Source organism: Pelodiscus sinensis, chromosome 20 (assembly GCF_052426305.1).
Source record: "Pelodiscus sinensis isolate ZL-2025 chromosome 20, ASM5242630v1, whole genome shotgun sequence".
Taxonomy (NCBI): domain Eukaryota; kingdom Metazoa; phylum Chordata; order Testudines; family Trionychidae; genus Pelodiscus; species Pelodiscus sinensis.
The window spans coordinates 19,271,932-19,287,862 of record NC_143071.1 but is presented as its reverse complement, the minus strand read 5'-3'; the positions used below and the strand labels follow the sequence as shown (position 1 = coordinate 19,287,862).

The 15,931-nt window shown below is 43.7% G+C and overlaps 2 protein-coding genes across 10 annotated transcripts in view; one reads left to right on the top strand and one right to left on the bottom strand.

The window, feature by feature from the left end:
- The window catches only part of SAP30BP (SAP30 binding protein), a 55,214-nt gene extending 41,404 nt beyond the window's left edge, over positions 1 to 13,810 (bottom strand). The window contains exons 1-3 of one of the 4 annotated variants that reach the window (XM_006136432.4): positions 13,677 to 13,810; positions 5,975 to 6,084; positions 2,495 to 2,542 (exon numbers count right to left, since the gene is read on the bottom strand). In XM_006136432.4, the coding sequence (XP_006136494.1) occupies positions 2,495 to 2,542; positions 5,975 to 6,084; positions 13,677 to 13,791 (273 nt within the window). In that variant the 5' untranslated portion in view covers positions 13,792 to 13,810. The remainder of the gene's footprint in view (positions 1 to 2,494; positions 2,543 to 5,974; positions 6,085 to 13,676) is intronic. The other 3 variants (XM_006136433.4, XM_014580247.3, XM_075903667.2) reach the window with 3 other exon arrangements.
- A 194-nt stretch (positions 13,811 to 14,004) lies between these two features.
- RECQL5 (RecQ like helicase 5) overlaps positions 14,005 to 15,931 on the top strand; it is a 68,708-nt gene continuing 66,781 nt past the window's right edge. For 3 of the 6 annotated variants that reach the window (XM_089771934.1, XM_075903662.2, XM_075903659.2), the window contains exons 1-2: positions 14,005 to 14,145; positions 15,162 to 15,297. In XM_089771934.1, the coding sequence (XP_089628060.1) occupies positions 15,177 to 15,297 (121 nt within the window). In that variant the 5' untranslated portion in view covers positions 14,005 to 14,145; positions 15,162 to 15,176. Of the gene's footprint in view, positions 14,146 to 14,170; positions 15,298 to 15,931 lie in introns of those variants that run through there. The other 3 variants (XM_075903660.2, XM_089771933.1, XM_075903664.2) reach the window with 3 other exon arrangements.

The window sequence follows — 15,931 nt, the reverse complement described above, 5'->3', positions numbered from 1 at the left end:
TAACCCGGGGACTGCCTGTACTGTATATTCTTGAGTCAGTTGGTACTTTTAGCAGAAAAATCCAGCTAACACGCTTAGCCATTGGCGATGGATGCAGTGGCCAGAATTTAGAAGTGGAAAGCTACTGATGAGGTGGGGAAAATAGGCATTTGAAGTCTACTCTCCAGCCCCTTCACCCAATTAACATAAGAATAATCATATTGATATAGACCAAAGAGATGTAAAAATACATTAACTGTGTAACCGACCAAAATTCTATTGGTTACAATGTTAACTGCGTGACTGCTAGCTCCTGGGCTGGAGCAGCATGCTGCAGGTGGGGGTCTGCTCCGGCTGTGCTGGGCACCGGTTAACCAGTAAGCATCACTCAGTAAATAGGATGCTTATTGGGTAATTGGTTAACCCATTACCCGTTTACATCCCTAGACCAAAGATTCATCTAGCCCAATATCCTGTCTTCCAATAGTAATCAATCCAGGTGCCAGAGGGAACAAACATGACAGGCAATCACCAAGTGATCCATCTCCTGCTGTCCATTCCCAGCTTCTGGCAAACAGACGCTAGGAACACCATCCCATGCCCATCGTTGGTAACAGCCACTGATGGACCTGTCCATGACTTTATCTAGTTCTTTTTTGAATCCTGCTATAATCTAGTTGTAATCATTGTTCTTGAAGAAAAGTGAAAGAGAAAATTGCAATGTATTTCTCCTTTTTCCTACTACCAAAAATCTCAGCCGCCTCCTATATGCCAAAACCCTGCACCATGTCCCTCGCATTCTTACGCTGAAGACATGTGCAACTCCAATCACGCTGCCAAAACCTCTAAGTATATTAAATTATAGACAGACTTAATACAAAGAATTATGTAAACTGATGAGGTGAATTATGTAAACTACTGAGAAACATGTTCAAGTTGTATAAAAATACTGAAATCATGTTAATTTTCATGCTATCCAATAAAGAACTCAGTATTTTAAGAGTACCTGTAGCTACCTTAGCATTTCCAATTTGCTGCTGAAAATCTATAAGCCTTGCCATAGGGTTTTGGTATAGCTTGTCAGAGAGGACACAGGTGCTTGGTAAAATTAAAGCCCTGACAATGTGTTCTCTTTCAATATTCAACAGCACTTTTCATAGTTAGGAGAATTAATTCTTAACCTAATTTCCTACCCAAATTTTCCATAGATGCTCCCTCTGCAGTTTCAAATGAATACAGTATTTCCATCAGTGATCACCACCAAATATACTTCCTGTCCCTATTCAGTTTTGCTACATAGTGCTGCCTCTCACCATAAAGTTACATAAAGTATATGCTATTCAAGGCAAAAGGGTGTGAAAATTTATAAAACCAGTTATTTGGAAATTAGGGATGTAAGGGAGTAGACAACTACCAGATGAGCATATGCCTATTGGGTAGTTAAGATGACTACTTGCTTCCCCACCACTTACTGACTCTGTGTTAAAAGCAGCAAGGCGGTGGGGGGAGCAGGAGCCGGTGCAGGCAGGAGCCAGCTTAAAAGCTGGTCCTCCACAGCACCATCTCCATGATCCGGGGGTGGAGGGGAGGAGACACAGCATTCCAGAGCCAGCACGAGCCAGGACTGTTCAAGTTCTGGCTTGCGCCAGCCCCAGGAACTAATCCTGCTGTGGCTCTGTATTTTAAATGCAGAGCCACAGTGGAGGTAGTTTCTGGGGCTGGTGTAAGCTGGGACTAAACAGTCCCAATTCATGCCAGCTCTGGGACACTGCAGCTCTGCATTTTAAATGTAGTAAGAGCCCAGCAAACTCTTAAAATTCAGAGCTGCAGCTGGGGTAGCGAGCACTCCACCCACCCCCTTGACTAATCAAGTAGTCAATGGAAATTCCATCAACTATTTGATAAGTTGATTAACCTCAAATTAACATACCTAGTGGAAATATCTAATTTGATATGAGGCTCTTTCACTCTCAGATAGCTTTGAGAAAACAATCCTTACAATAGGATCACTAAGAAGATTAATATAAAATGCTTGGATTATTTCTCAAAGGACTTTGTAAGATTTACAGCACCTAGGGATGCACTCAAAATTGATGACTATCAAGATGTCTCATGTAAAATCTGTCTTCTCGATGAGAGAGTGGTCAGATACTTGTCTCTGAATATTCAGGATAGGCTCCTTGTATTACAAGATGTGTTCTTTCAGGTCATTGCAATAATGCCTCCCCTCAGTTTCCTGCCATGTCAAATCTATTTCACAACATAGCTCACTCATGATTTCAGATCTCTATATGCCAAATCAATGCCCTAGCCAGGCAGTTCTGTTGTCTCTTCAGATCTTTTTCAGGAGTTACAATTAAAATCCCTGAATATTCATGTTATAGCTTCAATAAAATAAAAACAATTTATCACTAAGGCTAACAAGAGCAGAAAAACCATGTACCAAACCATGCTATTAAGATTTATTCCTGTTGCAGACAGCTACCCAACCACATCCCACCATACTTCCAAATACCTTTAGGTCACCAGCCTCAGGTTTTTCAGTCTCTGAATCGTCATCTTCCTACAAGACAAGAATTTACAGGATTAAGCTTAAAGGGTGGGCTTGGCAAGTTCCTGCATATATAGCAAGGGGCTTGCATTCAACAGCCCAGTGACAGTCTAAGACCCTTCCAATCAACAAGTCATCATGAGCTCTATCCCTCCCCTTTGCATGATCAAGAAATGAAATCAGATAAACCATGGAAGAGAGTTGTTTAGCAGAAGCACAACTCCAAGTAGCAAATATCCTTTGCAGAGTTCATACAGCTCCTGAACATTAAAAACCGGACAGTAATAGATAGCAAGCTTTTGTCACCCAATAATACCAGCACTTAGTTTTTGCTTGCTCTTGCTCAGCAATCAGCACAGAAAAAGCAGCGTTTACAAGACCTACTGCATGCCAAGCACACTCCAGCAACATACACAGGACACTGCTTGCCTGACATCCCACACAGCATGCGGGCTTGGTAGCACTAAGCCAGACTCACAAGCTTCAAAGATCCAGTGATGCCTGCATACACTGCATCTTTTCCATTCTAGTTTAGCACCCTAAGTTGCTTTCACACAGCTTCAAAACACAGAGGAGGAAACAGCTGGTGTTTGGAAGGATTTATTTCCACAGTTTCCATCCAGAAGTATGAGCCAGATGTTGCACAAGATGCCACCATGAAAAGAATTTTTGAAGTGCATCGTCATGATAAAGTTTGTGACCTATGGTTTTACTAATAGGACTGATGATCAGGTGTGCCGACACTGCTCCATTGGCATAACTTGGGTCATACAGAGTTACAGATCTTTAGAAGTAAATACATTACTCAAGTCAAAATAGGTCTCTAGTAAAAATAGAATGATTATTTTTTGTCCTCCCATATCTTAAAGACTGCTGACCCGGATTTCCCCCAAACTTCTTCATTCAGTTTAACTCTGACCTGAAACCGAACACTTGATGTGTGAGATTCCAAGAAAAAAAAATTAGAACATTAAAAATTGAAAGGTAAGTTGCTACTGAAAGTGACATCTCAGTCTTAACCAGCATGTCAATCAGAAAATTCAATTTAAATTATCTATATAAATATCAGAGAATAATATAATGTTTATACCAGACTCATGGTCTGTTATCAATGAGAAGATGGACCCTTTGTTTAAAATAGCTATTAAATCAAGGAGAACATGGAGTGCAGTATTTCCATGAATATTAAGTCTGAGACAATGTAAAGGGTTTTAAAAAGTCTGCTACTTAACATTTAGGTATTATTTACAAAACCAAATATACAAATTTACAGAGGAAGTAGCTTAGCAGCTAATGCCATGGCCAACACAGTCTCCAAAAACACATGGAAAAACAGACAAAGGTCTACTCAAAGTTCAACTTGCCTGGCTCTTAGAATGCCAACAAACCTGGACTCAAGTAAATCAGGTGAAGTAGCAAATTCCAAAGTTAGAAACCTTCCACGAAGGTGGTTCTAATGCTGATTCTTGACGTGTCCGAGAAAATGATGTTTTACTATTGCAACAGTTGATAAGATGAGCCAGTCTATGTAACTGGGTCATAGACTACCATAGGCTATAAGTCACTTACTATACATAGACTTCCAGCTATGCAAGTACAGAGTTTCGAAAAAATGTTAGATGTGCACCACATCTTGACCCCTGGGATGGTGCATAGCTATAATACATATTCCAAGAAATTGTGCATGCTTGAAAGAAAAAAAAAAACAAAACCAAAAAACCCCCCTACTTTTCAGTGCTAAACAAGAAAGTTCTTCTGGCAAGAATTTCAGTCTAGCCATCAGTTTCTACAAAATATAAGGTCTCATGTCTTTAAAAACATAAAGAGATACTTTTAGCCCTTATGGTTGCCAAAATAACCTTCCAAACGCTATGAAACCACTAGTTTATACTCTTTACGAGCACCCAATGTCTACTTCAGTGTCTCTGCTGTCACAGCTTTTCTATGCTGCAAAAGAATTTAACAAGAACAGCCTGTTTCATTTCTGCTAATCAGGGCTAGAGAAAATATAAAACTTAAGTTCCAGCTGTAGTTTGGAACAGCTAAGAGCAGCAGACACTGAAATTAATCACAATGGAGTGTCACAAAAAATAGAATTTGTGAAGGATTATAGCAACAGTGAACACTTCCCTACTGTACTCCTCACAGCAGATGAAAGGCTGGAGAAAGGCGCAAAAAAGCAGAGATACAATCTTGTACCAATCATACAATCAGGCCCACCAACCAGGAGGTTTTTTTGGGGGAGGGGGCGAGAGGGGCGCGGAAGGGGAGGGGAGGAAGAGGGAAAAGTCACCAGTGACGCTCCAGGTAGCAACAAGGGTTGGCTGGTGTTCTACTAGCGGCACTGACAGCTGACTGTCTCCAGCCACATCCCTTCTGGGAGCATGGAGCCATTGCCCCACCCACACCTTGGCCAGGGACCCAGAAATTCTGTCAGCCCTCCTGCAGCCAATAGACTACGGAGGACAAGGAGAGCAAAGCTTCTCTCTTCCTTTCTGCAGCTAGAGGAGGGAGTGAGTTTTATGTCTCTCAGCCACAGACTACCAAGGGTTGAATACAGAAGATAAATCCTATTAGCTGGATGGAACCCTAAAATAGCTTTCCAACTTCCCCATTCTTATCAGCTGGGTTTCTCACAAGGCCACTGCCCAGAGCCTTCATGATGAGACTGCCCACCCTTTTGTATCTCAAAACTATATTTGGCTGCTAGATGCCTTGTAAAGTTCCTATGCATTGTATGTCTGAAGGATGCCTTTCAATACACTTTACCTTGTTATTTAAGTGCTATTACAAAACATGCCATGCTTTTACAAACAAAAGCCATACAGATCTAGACAAAGAAAACCTGCTACACCAACGTATTGATGTTGTTAAGTGGGATTGTACACAAAAAAAAACCAAAATGATGCTCCTATGTTTCAATCCTGCTAATCCTCCAGTCTGATCCTGCAAAAGCTAGCTGCCCATTATAGGACTTTCCCCATGCTTCTTAAAAGTGCAGCTGAGCTTTCCACCACTCCTCTCCATTTTTCCACTACAGGATTTCATACACCAATTTTGTATATTAAGAAATGAAGGTTTATTTTACACTTCTACTATCAATTCAAAGCCAGTAGCTTACCTTATCCATGAAGCAAAATCAAAATGGCAACTAAAAGTTAGCAACAAGAAGCACAAATGAATGGAGCTGATATTTTTAAAGGCAGAGTTCTTTCAATTTTAAGAGAGACAAAAGGAAATGAAATTATTTGTTGAGCATGGTTTGGTGGCTGAAGGAGAGGATGAAGAGTCTGGATTTCTGCATTCCATTCTTAGTTCACAGGTGGTAAAATGGCTTGTTAAGGAGGCATTTTGAAATCCCTAAACAGAACTATAGAAATATGCACTAACAAAATATTTAAACAGGAAGACTGACCAGCTGGAATAAGAGGACAAACTACTTACTGAATGTCTACTGTTTTCATCATCTTCTTCCTCATACCCATCCTCATCTTCCTCCAAACGAGAGAAATCATCTTCACCATATGCTTCTGACACCAGACCTCCTTTTTCTTCTAGTCCATGCACAGGAAGAAGAAAAGAAAAAAGCATAATCCAGGCATTAACAACTTAGATCAGAGTGGATTAAAAAAAATCTATTTTAATCATAATTTAAATTTAAAACAACACTTAATTTGAAGCTACTAGAACCTGTGTTGAAGACTAAGTTCAGTATAGACAAATCATTTAAATCAAACACTTATTAGTACTTGTTTTTCTTTTGAAGTTTTAAAGAAAAAAAGCCACTAAATCAATTGAAGTCACAGACTCTACTAAAGTGCTACACCAATTTTTGACAGCAGTTGCCTCTTCTCAAAGTGCAGAGAGAATATTTTCTTCATTTCAGTGTGTTATTGGACTGAACTAGTTTAATAAAGTTAAGAAAGCAACTGGAAAATGAAAAAAAGCAGTAAAGCTTCTTTTTTTCTTCCAATCTAATAATAAGAAATAGATAGGAAGAGATGAGATCTATTACTTCTAAAATGATGGACTCGGTGGAAAAAAAAAATCAGTTCAATTCATAGACTAGATACTTTGCTTATTAAGTATCAGAGGGGTAGCCGTGTTAGTCTGAATCTGCAAAAGCGGCGAGGAGTCCTGTGGCACCTTATAGACTAACTGAAGTGTAGGAGCATAAGCTTTCATGGGCAAAGACCCACTTCGTCAGACTCCTTGCCGCTTTTGCTTATTAAGTTAGTTTTGTAAAATGTGTTATGATAATTTACTCCTTTATGTAATCAACACACTTACGGTCAGGGCTCGACAATCTATGTAATCAACTCGCCCGTGGCGAGTAGATTACATCCCGGAAGAGCTGGGTTCGGGTGATCTGTGCGGCTCAGCGAGCCCTGCTTATGGTTGTTTTATTTATTAATAAAAAACAATATTAAAATGATGGATTTGTAGTTTTAAATTAATTCCAGTTTCTACCTAAGGACAGCTTGACAGTCAATGACGACTAAAAAAAAACCTGATCTAGTAAAACAGAAATGCTGACAAATGCATTTCTTAATATAGTAAAAAATGTAAAACTTAAGGATCTAAATAAATGTATGTGAAGCTATTTAACTGGCTAAACATTTAGAACACTAGTGCATCCTCTTGATTAGCAATATTTAGTATAGTGGCTATATTTTAATTACAAATTAACATATTAGAATGCTTACCTCTCAGCATCAATCATTTTTTAGGAAATGGCTTCAAAAGTACAAATGCAAAAATAGATTAAGAAAAATCCACCCTGATTTAGCTGGGACGCTGTCATAGTAACAAGCACGGAGCTTTGCTGTAATCAGATTCAAATGTAGGACTAGATAGATCATCAGGACCAGCGGTTCTCAACTAAGAGCCCCTTCGGAGTGTCTGCCATGCAGGGCTACTCAGAGCCCAGCATCCCACTGGGCAATGGAACATGTTGGGAATGTCTCCAAAAGGCACAGGTTGAGAATCCCTACTCTAGATCCATCTCCTACTGAGGGCAGACTAAGTATTATCTACACCAGGGGTGGGGAACCTTTTTTCTATCGTGGCCACTGACCCACAGGAAAAAAAGCAGTCATGGGCCACACATAATCCCATGGGGAAGCAAGGCGGTTTAGGGCTTTCCCCTGCAGTAGGGTGACCCAGTGCTTGAGTCTCCAGCCCCATGGGGGGAGTGGCGCAGAGGCTCAAGGCTTCCCCAGAGAGAAGCCAGAAATGAGTTATTTAGGGTACAGGATGAAGCAGAGAACTGGGGTGGGGCAGGGAGAAGGCTCTGGCTGGGGGCATGGGTTCTGGATTGGGGCTGGAGATCAGTGGCTTGGCATGCAGGAGCATGCTCAGGGATAGGGCAGAACACTGGGGTGTATGATGGATTTTAGGGTGCAGGCTCTGGCCTGGAGGTACTCAACTCAAGCAGCTCCTTGTTGGCAGTGCAGCCCTGCTTCTGTGCTGATCCACGAAGTGGCCAGCATGTCCAGTCCCTAGGCAGAGAGGCCAGGCTGCTCCGTACCACTGCAGAAGCTGCCTGCACCGGGCTGCAGTTGCTGGTTAAAGAGAGCTGTAGAACTGGCGCTAGGGCAGCATACAGGGATTTGCTGATTGCCACTGCAACTAGGAGCTGCAAGGACAGGGTTGGGGCTGCTGACCTGTGACATGAAGACCTGCTGGGACCAGACGAAGTAATAGGCCATAGGTTTCCAACCCCAACGTAGACCATTCTTTGACAAGCATTTGTCTATTCTTTGACAAGCATTTGTCTAACCCAGGGGTCTGCAACCTTTCAAAGAAGGAGAGGCTTTTTTTGTTCTAGACTAACGTCCCAAGAGCTGCAACACACACAAACAACTTTACACAAAGAGAGCATGTTCGGGGGGGGAGGGGTTGTAAGAGAGAGCTTGGGGTGGAGGAAGTGATGTCACTTGCTGGCTCTATAACAGGGTTGTTGTTTGAGGGTTGTTGTATAGCCTCCTGCCGGGCAGCATTTACCACAGGCAGCTCCCAGTTGGCGGTACAGCAGGCCTAAGGCAGGCTTCCTATATGTTCCAATGTCATGCTTCTCCCAGAAGAAAGCAACACACCCCTATGGCTCTGGAGGCTGGGGGCCCAGGCTCAGTGGGCTGTGCCGCTCTGCTGTCACTGCCCCCTAGCTCCCATTGGCCATGGTTCCCTGTTTCCCACCAATGGAAGATGCCAGAATGATGCTTGGCTGGAGCCACATGCAGAGATCCCTGACCCCATCTCCATGGGGCCATGCTGGCTGCAACCCAGCTCTGCTGCAAGCGGCTCCAGAGCCATAGGTTGCCAACTCCTGGTCTACCCTGTTATTAAAAACAACTAATGGAGATTGCGCAATCTCCCTGTGTAATTTGTTTCAGTGCTTAACTATCCTTACAGTTACAAAGATTTTCTTGTTGTTGAACCAAATTACCCTTGCTGCAGGTTAAGCCCCTTTCCTCATGTCCTGTCCTCAATGGACAATATCATACTCTTTATAACAACTTTTTACAACAACTTTTTACATTCCTTGAAGACTATTCTGTCCACCTCAGTCTTATCTTCTCCAGACCAAAAAAATTTGGTTTGTTTAATCTTCCCTCATAAATCATATCTTCTAGACCACTGTTTCTCAACCATTGGTACGAGTATCCTTAGGGGTACTTGCAGGGTTGTCAGATGGCTGAAATGAAAATACCAAACACCGCCCCCCCAAAAAAAAACACCGGGCCGGGGGGGGGGGAAGGGGGGGAACCAAAGTTGTTGAGAAAAAACAACACACACAACTCCAAGAACCTGGATCACTGCTAGGTGCTAGGGATTACTAGGTACTCATTTAAAAAAAACCAAAAAACAAAACTACACACACACACACTTCATGGGGGAGAAGAGGGGGAAGGCCAGCCAGGAAGGGAGCGGTGCTGGCTAGGAAGGGGGGCAGGGGTGAGCAAACTTGCCGGCGGGGAGCGGGACTGACCTGGTCACTTGCTGCCTGTCCCGCACAGGCTCCCAGCGACACAGGAGTGAGGCGGCTTCTCCTCCTCGTCACACCCAACCGACTGAGGGCTCCCGGTGGCAATCGCGGCCCCGTCTCCCAGCTGGGACTCCCAGCCGTTCCCCCTGCCCATGCCAGGCTTCCGTCTGGTGCGCAGCCAGAAAAAATCAGAAAATAACGGACATTGCACATGTCTGGTATTTTCTGATTTTTTTTTAACCGGACAGAGCATGCAATTACCGGACTGTCTAGTACAATACCAGACACCTGGCAACCCTAGATACTCGAGAGAAGTCGGGGGTGGGTGGGTGGGTGGGAGGAGAGATGTCAACACAATTGAAATTTGGAGAAAGCTGAATTTTTGTTTTAAGTTTTACAGCGCTTTATTAATTTTACACCCAAAAATTTCATCGCCTGCCCGGCTATGATTAAGTTGTTTAAACAAATGTGTTGCAATAGTAGAAAAAAATGTGTGTGTGTCTGAAAACTAAGTACTGGGAGTACTTTTTTTTTTTTAAAGGGGTATTTTATTTTAAAAAAAAAAAGGTTGAGAAACGCTGTTCTAGACCTTTAATCATTTATGCTGTTTTTCTCTGGACTTTCTCCATTTTGTGCACTTAAGTCCTGAAGTGCAGTGCCCAGAACTGGACACCATACTCCATCTTGAGGCTTTATTAGTATTGAGTAGAGTGGAAGAATTGCTTCACATACTTTGCTTACAACATTCACAGAAAGTTTACTTTTTTTTTTTTAAAAAAACCCCACCAATTACACAGTTCTCATCTTAAATTTATGATCCACTATACTCCCAAGATCTTTTTCTACAACATTCCTTCCTAGGCATTCATTTTCCATTTGCACAACAGTACTTTACATTTGTTCTTGTTGAATTTCATCCTATTTTTTTCAGAACAGTTTGTCCCTCCTAACTCTCAAGATCATTTAAAATTATAATTTTAATCTTTCAACATGCTTAGAACACTTGTCAGCTTGATATTGCCTGACAACTAGTCATGCTATTATCCAAATCGTTTATGAACATCTTGTATAGAACTGGACCCAGGACAGATCCTTGTGGGACCCCCTCAATAAACCCTTCCAACTGGACTGTGAGCCATTCATATCTATCCTCCAAATAGTTTTCCAACCACTTGCATGCATACCTTATAGAATCATAGAATCATAGGACTGGAAGGGACCTCAAGAGGTCATCGAGTCCAGCCCCCTGCCCTCAAGGCAGGACCAAGCTCCGTCTACACCATCCCTGACAGATGTCTATCTAACCTGTACTTAAATATCTCCAGAGAGGGAGATTCCACCACCTCCCTTGGCAATTTATTTCAATATTTGACCACCCTGACAGTTAGGAATTTTTTCCTAATGTCCAATCTAAACCTCCCCTGCTGCACTTTAAGCCCATTACTCCTTGTCCTGTCCTCAGAAACCAAGAGGAACAAATTTTCTCCTTCCTCCTTGTGACACCCTTTTAGATATTTGAAAACCGCTATCATGTCCCCCCTTAATCTTCTTTTTTCCAAACTAAACAAGCCCAGTTCATGAAGCCTGGCTTCACAGGTCATGTTCTCTAAACCTTTAATCATTCTTGTCGCTCTTCTCTGTACCCTTTCCAATTTCTCCACATCTTTCTTGAAATGTGGCGCCCAGAACTGGACACAGTATTCCAGCTGAGGCCTAACTAGTGCAGAGTAGAGCGGCGGAATGACTTCACGAGTTTTGCTTACAACACACCTGTTGATACAACCTAGAATCATATTTGCTTTTTTTGCAACAGCATCACACTGTTGACTCATATTCAACTTGTGGTCCACTATGACCCCTAGATCCCTTTCCGCCATGCTCCTTCCTAGACAGTCGCTTCCCATCTTGTATGTATGGAACTGATTGTTCCTTCCTAAGTGGAGCACTTTGCATTTCTCTTTATTAAACCTCATCCTGTTTACCTCTGACCATTTCTCTAACTTGCTACCCTATCCTCCAAAGAATTTGCAACCCCACCCAGTTTGGTATCATCTGCAAACTTAATAAGTGTACTCTCTATCCCAATATCTACATCATTGATGAAGATATTGAACAGTACGGGTCCCAAAACAGATCCTTGCGGAACTCCACTTATCCCTTTCCAGCAGGATTTAGCACCAACAACAACAACTCTGACTACGGTTATCCAGCCAATTATGCACCCACCTTATCGTGGCCCTATCTAAGTTATATTTGCCTAGTTTATCAATAAGAATATCATGCGAGACCATATCAAATGCCTTACTAAAGTCTAGGTATATGACATCCACCGCTTCTCCCTTATCCACAAGGCTCGTTATCCTATCAAAGAAAGCTATCAGATTAGTTTGGCATGACTTGTTCTTCACAAACCCATGCTGGCTATTCCCTATCACTTTATTACCTTCCAAGTGTTTGCATAGGATTTCCTTAATTACCTGCTCCATTATCTTCCCTGGGACAGACGTTAAACTGACCGGTCTGTAGTTTCCTGGGTTGTTCTTATTCCCCTTTTTATAGATGGGCACAATATTTGCCCTTTTCCAGTCTTCTGGAATCTCCCCGTCTGCCATGATTTTTCAAAAATCATAGCTAAAGGCTCAGATACCTCCTCTATCAGCTCCTTGAGTATCCTGGGATGCATTTCATCAGGACCTGGTGACTTGCTGACATCTAACTTTCCTAAGTGATTTTTAACTTGTTCTTTGTGTATCCTATCTTCTAAACTTACCCTCTCTCTGCTTGTATTCACCACGTTAGGCACACCTCCAGACTTCTCGGTGAAGACCGAAACAAAGAAGTCATTGAGCATCTCTGCCATTTCCAAGTTTCCTGTTACTGCTTCTCCCTCCTCACTAAGCAGTGGGCCTACCCTGTCCTTGGTCTTCCTCTTGCTTTTAATGTATTTATAAAAGGTCTTCTTGTTTCCCTTTATGTCTGTAGCTAGTTTGATCTCATTTTGTGCCTTTGCCTTTCTAATCTTGCCCCTGCATTCCCATGTTGCTTGCCTATATTCATCCTTTGTTATTTGTCCTAGTTTCCATTTTTTATAGGACTCCTTTTTTATTTTGAGATCATGCAAGATCTCCTTGTTAAGCCAAGCTGGTCTTTTGCCATATTTTCTATCTTTCCTACATAGCAGAATTGTTTGCTTTTGGGCCCTTATAGGAAGAACAACAAATGGTCTGGTAGCACTTTATAGACTAACAAAACATGTAGATGGTATCATGAGCTTTTGTGGGCACAGCCCACTTCTCCAGATGACCAGAGTTATGAGTCGGGGATATGAAAACCTCCCTTTTTCTTTCTTTCCCCTCTCCTATTTATTTCAAGTTTTCATATCCTCAACTCAGAACTCCAGTCATCTGAAGAAGTGGGCTGTGCCCACGAAAGCTCATGATACCATCTACATGTTTTGTTAGTCTATAAAGTGCTACCAAACCATGTGTTGTTTTTTCTGTACCAGACTAACCCTGAATCACCTTCTAGGAGGTTTGGCCAAATTATATTCCCTTATTTGCTCCATTATCTTTCCGGGTACCAAAATTTAAACTGACTCATTTATAATTACCAATATTCAGTTCCCACTAGAATCTGGGAGGACTTTTTACTTTTAATGCTGATTTTAAAGCCGGAAAAGGCAGCTGACTCCTCTGGAGGCCACCAGGGACGGGAGGTTGCCCCCTTTCTCTGGCTAAGGATGGCGAGGGAGTACCAGTAATTTCTTCCTTCTCGCAGTTACCACACGGGATTGAAAACACCCCCCCCCCCTCGCGCCTCTTGCCCACCAGGGATTTGGGTGCCACTGGGACCCGAAGGGGCAGTTTCACTCCTGCTTCGACGGAGAGAGGGAACAGAGATCTTCCCGCCCTGGGAAATGGGCTCCCGCTACACACTGCGAGCGAGGAGCTTTTCAGCCCTCCCCGCGGCGCTCGCCTCTCGCAGGGGCATTTCTCCGCTGGCAGGCGGCTCCCCCCGGCGGGCGAGGGGCGGCGGCTCTGCGGAGCGACCCTAGCGCGGGGAGGACGCGACCCCGTCAGCGACGGGCGCTCTGTGGAGGCCGGGCTGAGCACCGCTCTGGGCGGAGGAGAAGCAGCGGCAGCTTCCCCCAGCACTCACCCCCTGCCGCCCCGCCGTCGCTCCCCGCCGGGCCGGCCTCGCTGTCGGACTCAGGCTCGGAATCCTCCGCGTAAACCGCCAACGACGACAGAACGTTCCGCTTGGCCGCTGCCATTTTCCTCAGCCCGGCTAGTGCAGGACACAACTTCCGGCGACTGGCGATGACGCAAGCAAAAGAAGGCGGTATGGGCGAGCGCCATAGCAACTTGGCCCGCCCCTTCCGGCGGGTGCTGAGCCGGACGGACTCAAGTCCTACGCCGAGCCGCAGGCGCTTCTTGGGGCTGAGCAGTGCCGAGAAGCGAGTGGCCCTGTGAGAAGGGAGGGGAATGGGCGCCCATGACCACAAGACTCTCAAATCAACGGGACCTACCGGGTTGCTGACAGGGGATTGGCTATGACGTCATTAATCGTCGCCCAAGCGAGAGCAACACCCCCAAGGAAGAGCATCCCAATGACGGAAGCTTAATAAGTGCGAGTAACGCGGTGGGGTGGCTGGGGCGGAAGGATATAAATTGGGGGAAGCGTAGGGCTAAAGGGGAAAGGGACGTTGTTAACACTGGGAATAAAGTAGTTCCTGCAGTGAGAGTGCCGGCGGGGGTACTCTCGTGGGCCCGAATCTCTTCCTAAGGCGGCGGGGGGACCTTAGTTCAGGCGGTTCCTTTGCCAAGCGGGGTTTGCCCTAAAATCCAGCTCTGCTCTGGGTTGAAGGGGACCCTGAGTTTGTACCTTTCCATCCTCACCCTCTTCCCCGCCTGGCAGTTTCAGCTTTGCTGCCTCAGTGATAATTGGGGGGAAGGGCTTTCGGGAGAAGGTGGGAAGAGAGGGGCGTGGGGGGAGGATAGAGCCAAGATATGTGGGAGAGGGGAAGGAAGGAAATAGTGGATGTAAGGGAGAAGAAACGCCCAGAAAGTGGCACTGTTGGCAGACCAGGGAGGCGAGAAAGTGCCAGTGTGAAAAGAGCTGCTGTGAGGGGATAGAAGGTGGTAGCCAAGGGACAGGGATTGAGAGGAGGCAGAAAGGACACAAATGTTCTCTTAGCCTTTCCTGTTTAATCAGACCATTCAGCCCATAGCAGGCTTCCCAGAGGAGTGGCAGGTTGTGTGTGAATCAGATGCTCTGATCATTCTAAAGAGAGTTGTGCAGTGGGTTCTTTTCTCGCCCAGCTGTTTCAGACATGTGGCTCTGTATTAGAAACACTACTTAGAACTGTGTCTAAGAAGAGACTTGCTGCCAGTGTAAAAATTAGATTAGATTTCCCTATTTTTAGAACGGAAGAGGGAAGCTGATTTATAAGTGATTATGTTTAAGAGAAACATATATATTCTCTAACTGCTCCAGGAATATTTGTTAACTTGGATGCTTAGGCAGTCGAGAATCTAATGGGAAAAAATATTAGTGACCAAAAAGAATTTGTGTTTGGTTGCTTGTGTAAATAACAGTTGAGCTAAGTAAGCTCCTTTCCTTCTTACCTTGACCTATTTCCAGTACTGTACCTATACGATGAACAACTACACTTCCTCAGGCCTGGATGGCAAGGTCCAGAAAACTCTGAAAAAGGTCTTTGGTTTTGACTCCTTTAAGACCTCTCTGCAAGAGAGTGCAACCATGGCAGTGGTGAAAGGTAAGGCATTACTGCCTTTCTTGGGACTCTAATCTTGTCTCTTCAGTTTTCAGGTTGTTGTCTGACAGTGGTTCTTTGAATACCATATCACTTGTTTCCACTAGCACATGCACACAGTTGCTTTCAGTTCACAGATCATTAGTATGGTTCTTCCTATTAAATAGCATGGCCTTGGTTTGCATCCTCTTTTTGTTAGTGGATGTTGTGTTATACAGTGATTCTCTGTACAACTTAGAGATTCTCAGCTCCATTACTGGGAGACTTGGTGGTAAAGTTTAACAGGCTGCGGTAAAGGTTCAGGTGTTTTGGTAGGTGGATGTAAAGCCTATCTTATAAGTTAAAAGCAAACTTCTCTGGAAGTAAGCTGATATTAGTTTGGAATGTCACTTAACTTCTTTTTGATTTACACTCCTGGGTAGAATAATTTCCTGTCTCCCAAGCGTATTATGATATTTAATTAACTATTCTAAAGTTATTAGAAATGCTTGGAAGGAAACTAGGGCAGAAGTGCAAAATATTGCAGCTATTAGTCTTTTAAAAATTAAAATAAACCTCTCTCAATTTGTCATGCAGCAGTGTACTTGCAGAGATGTGCTTTTAATGCAATTTGTCTTGATCTACAAGACTTTGTGCC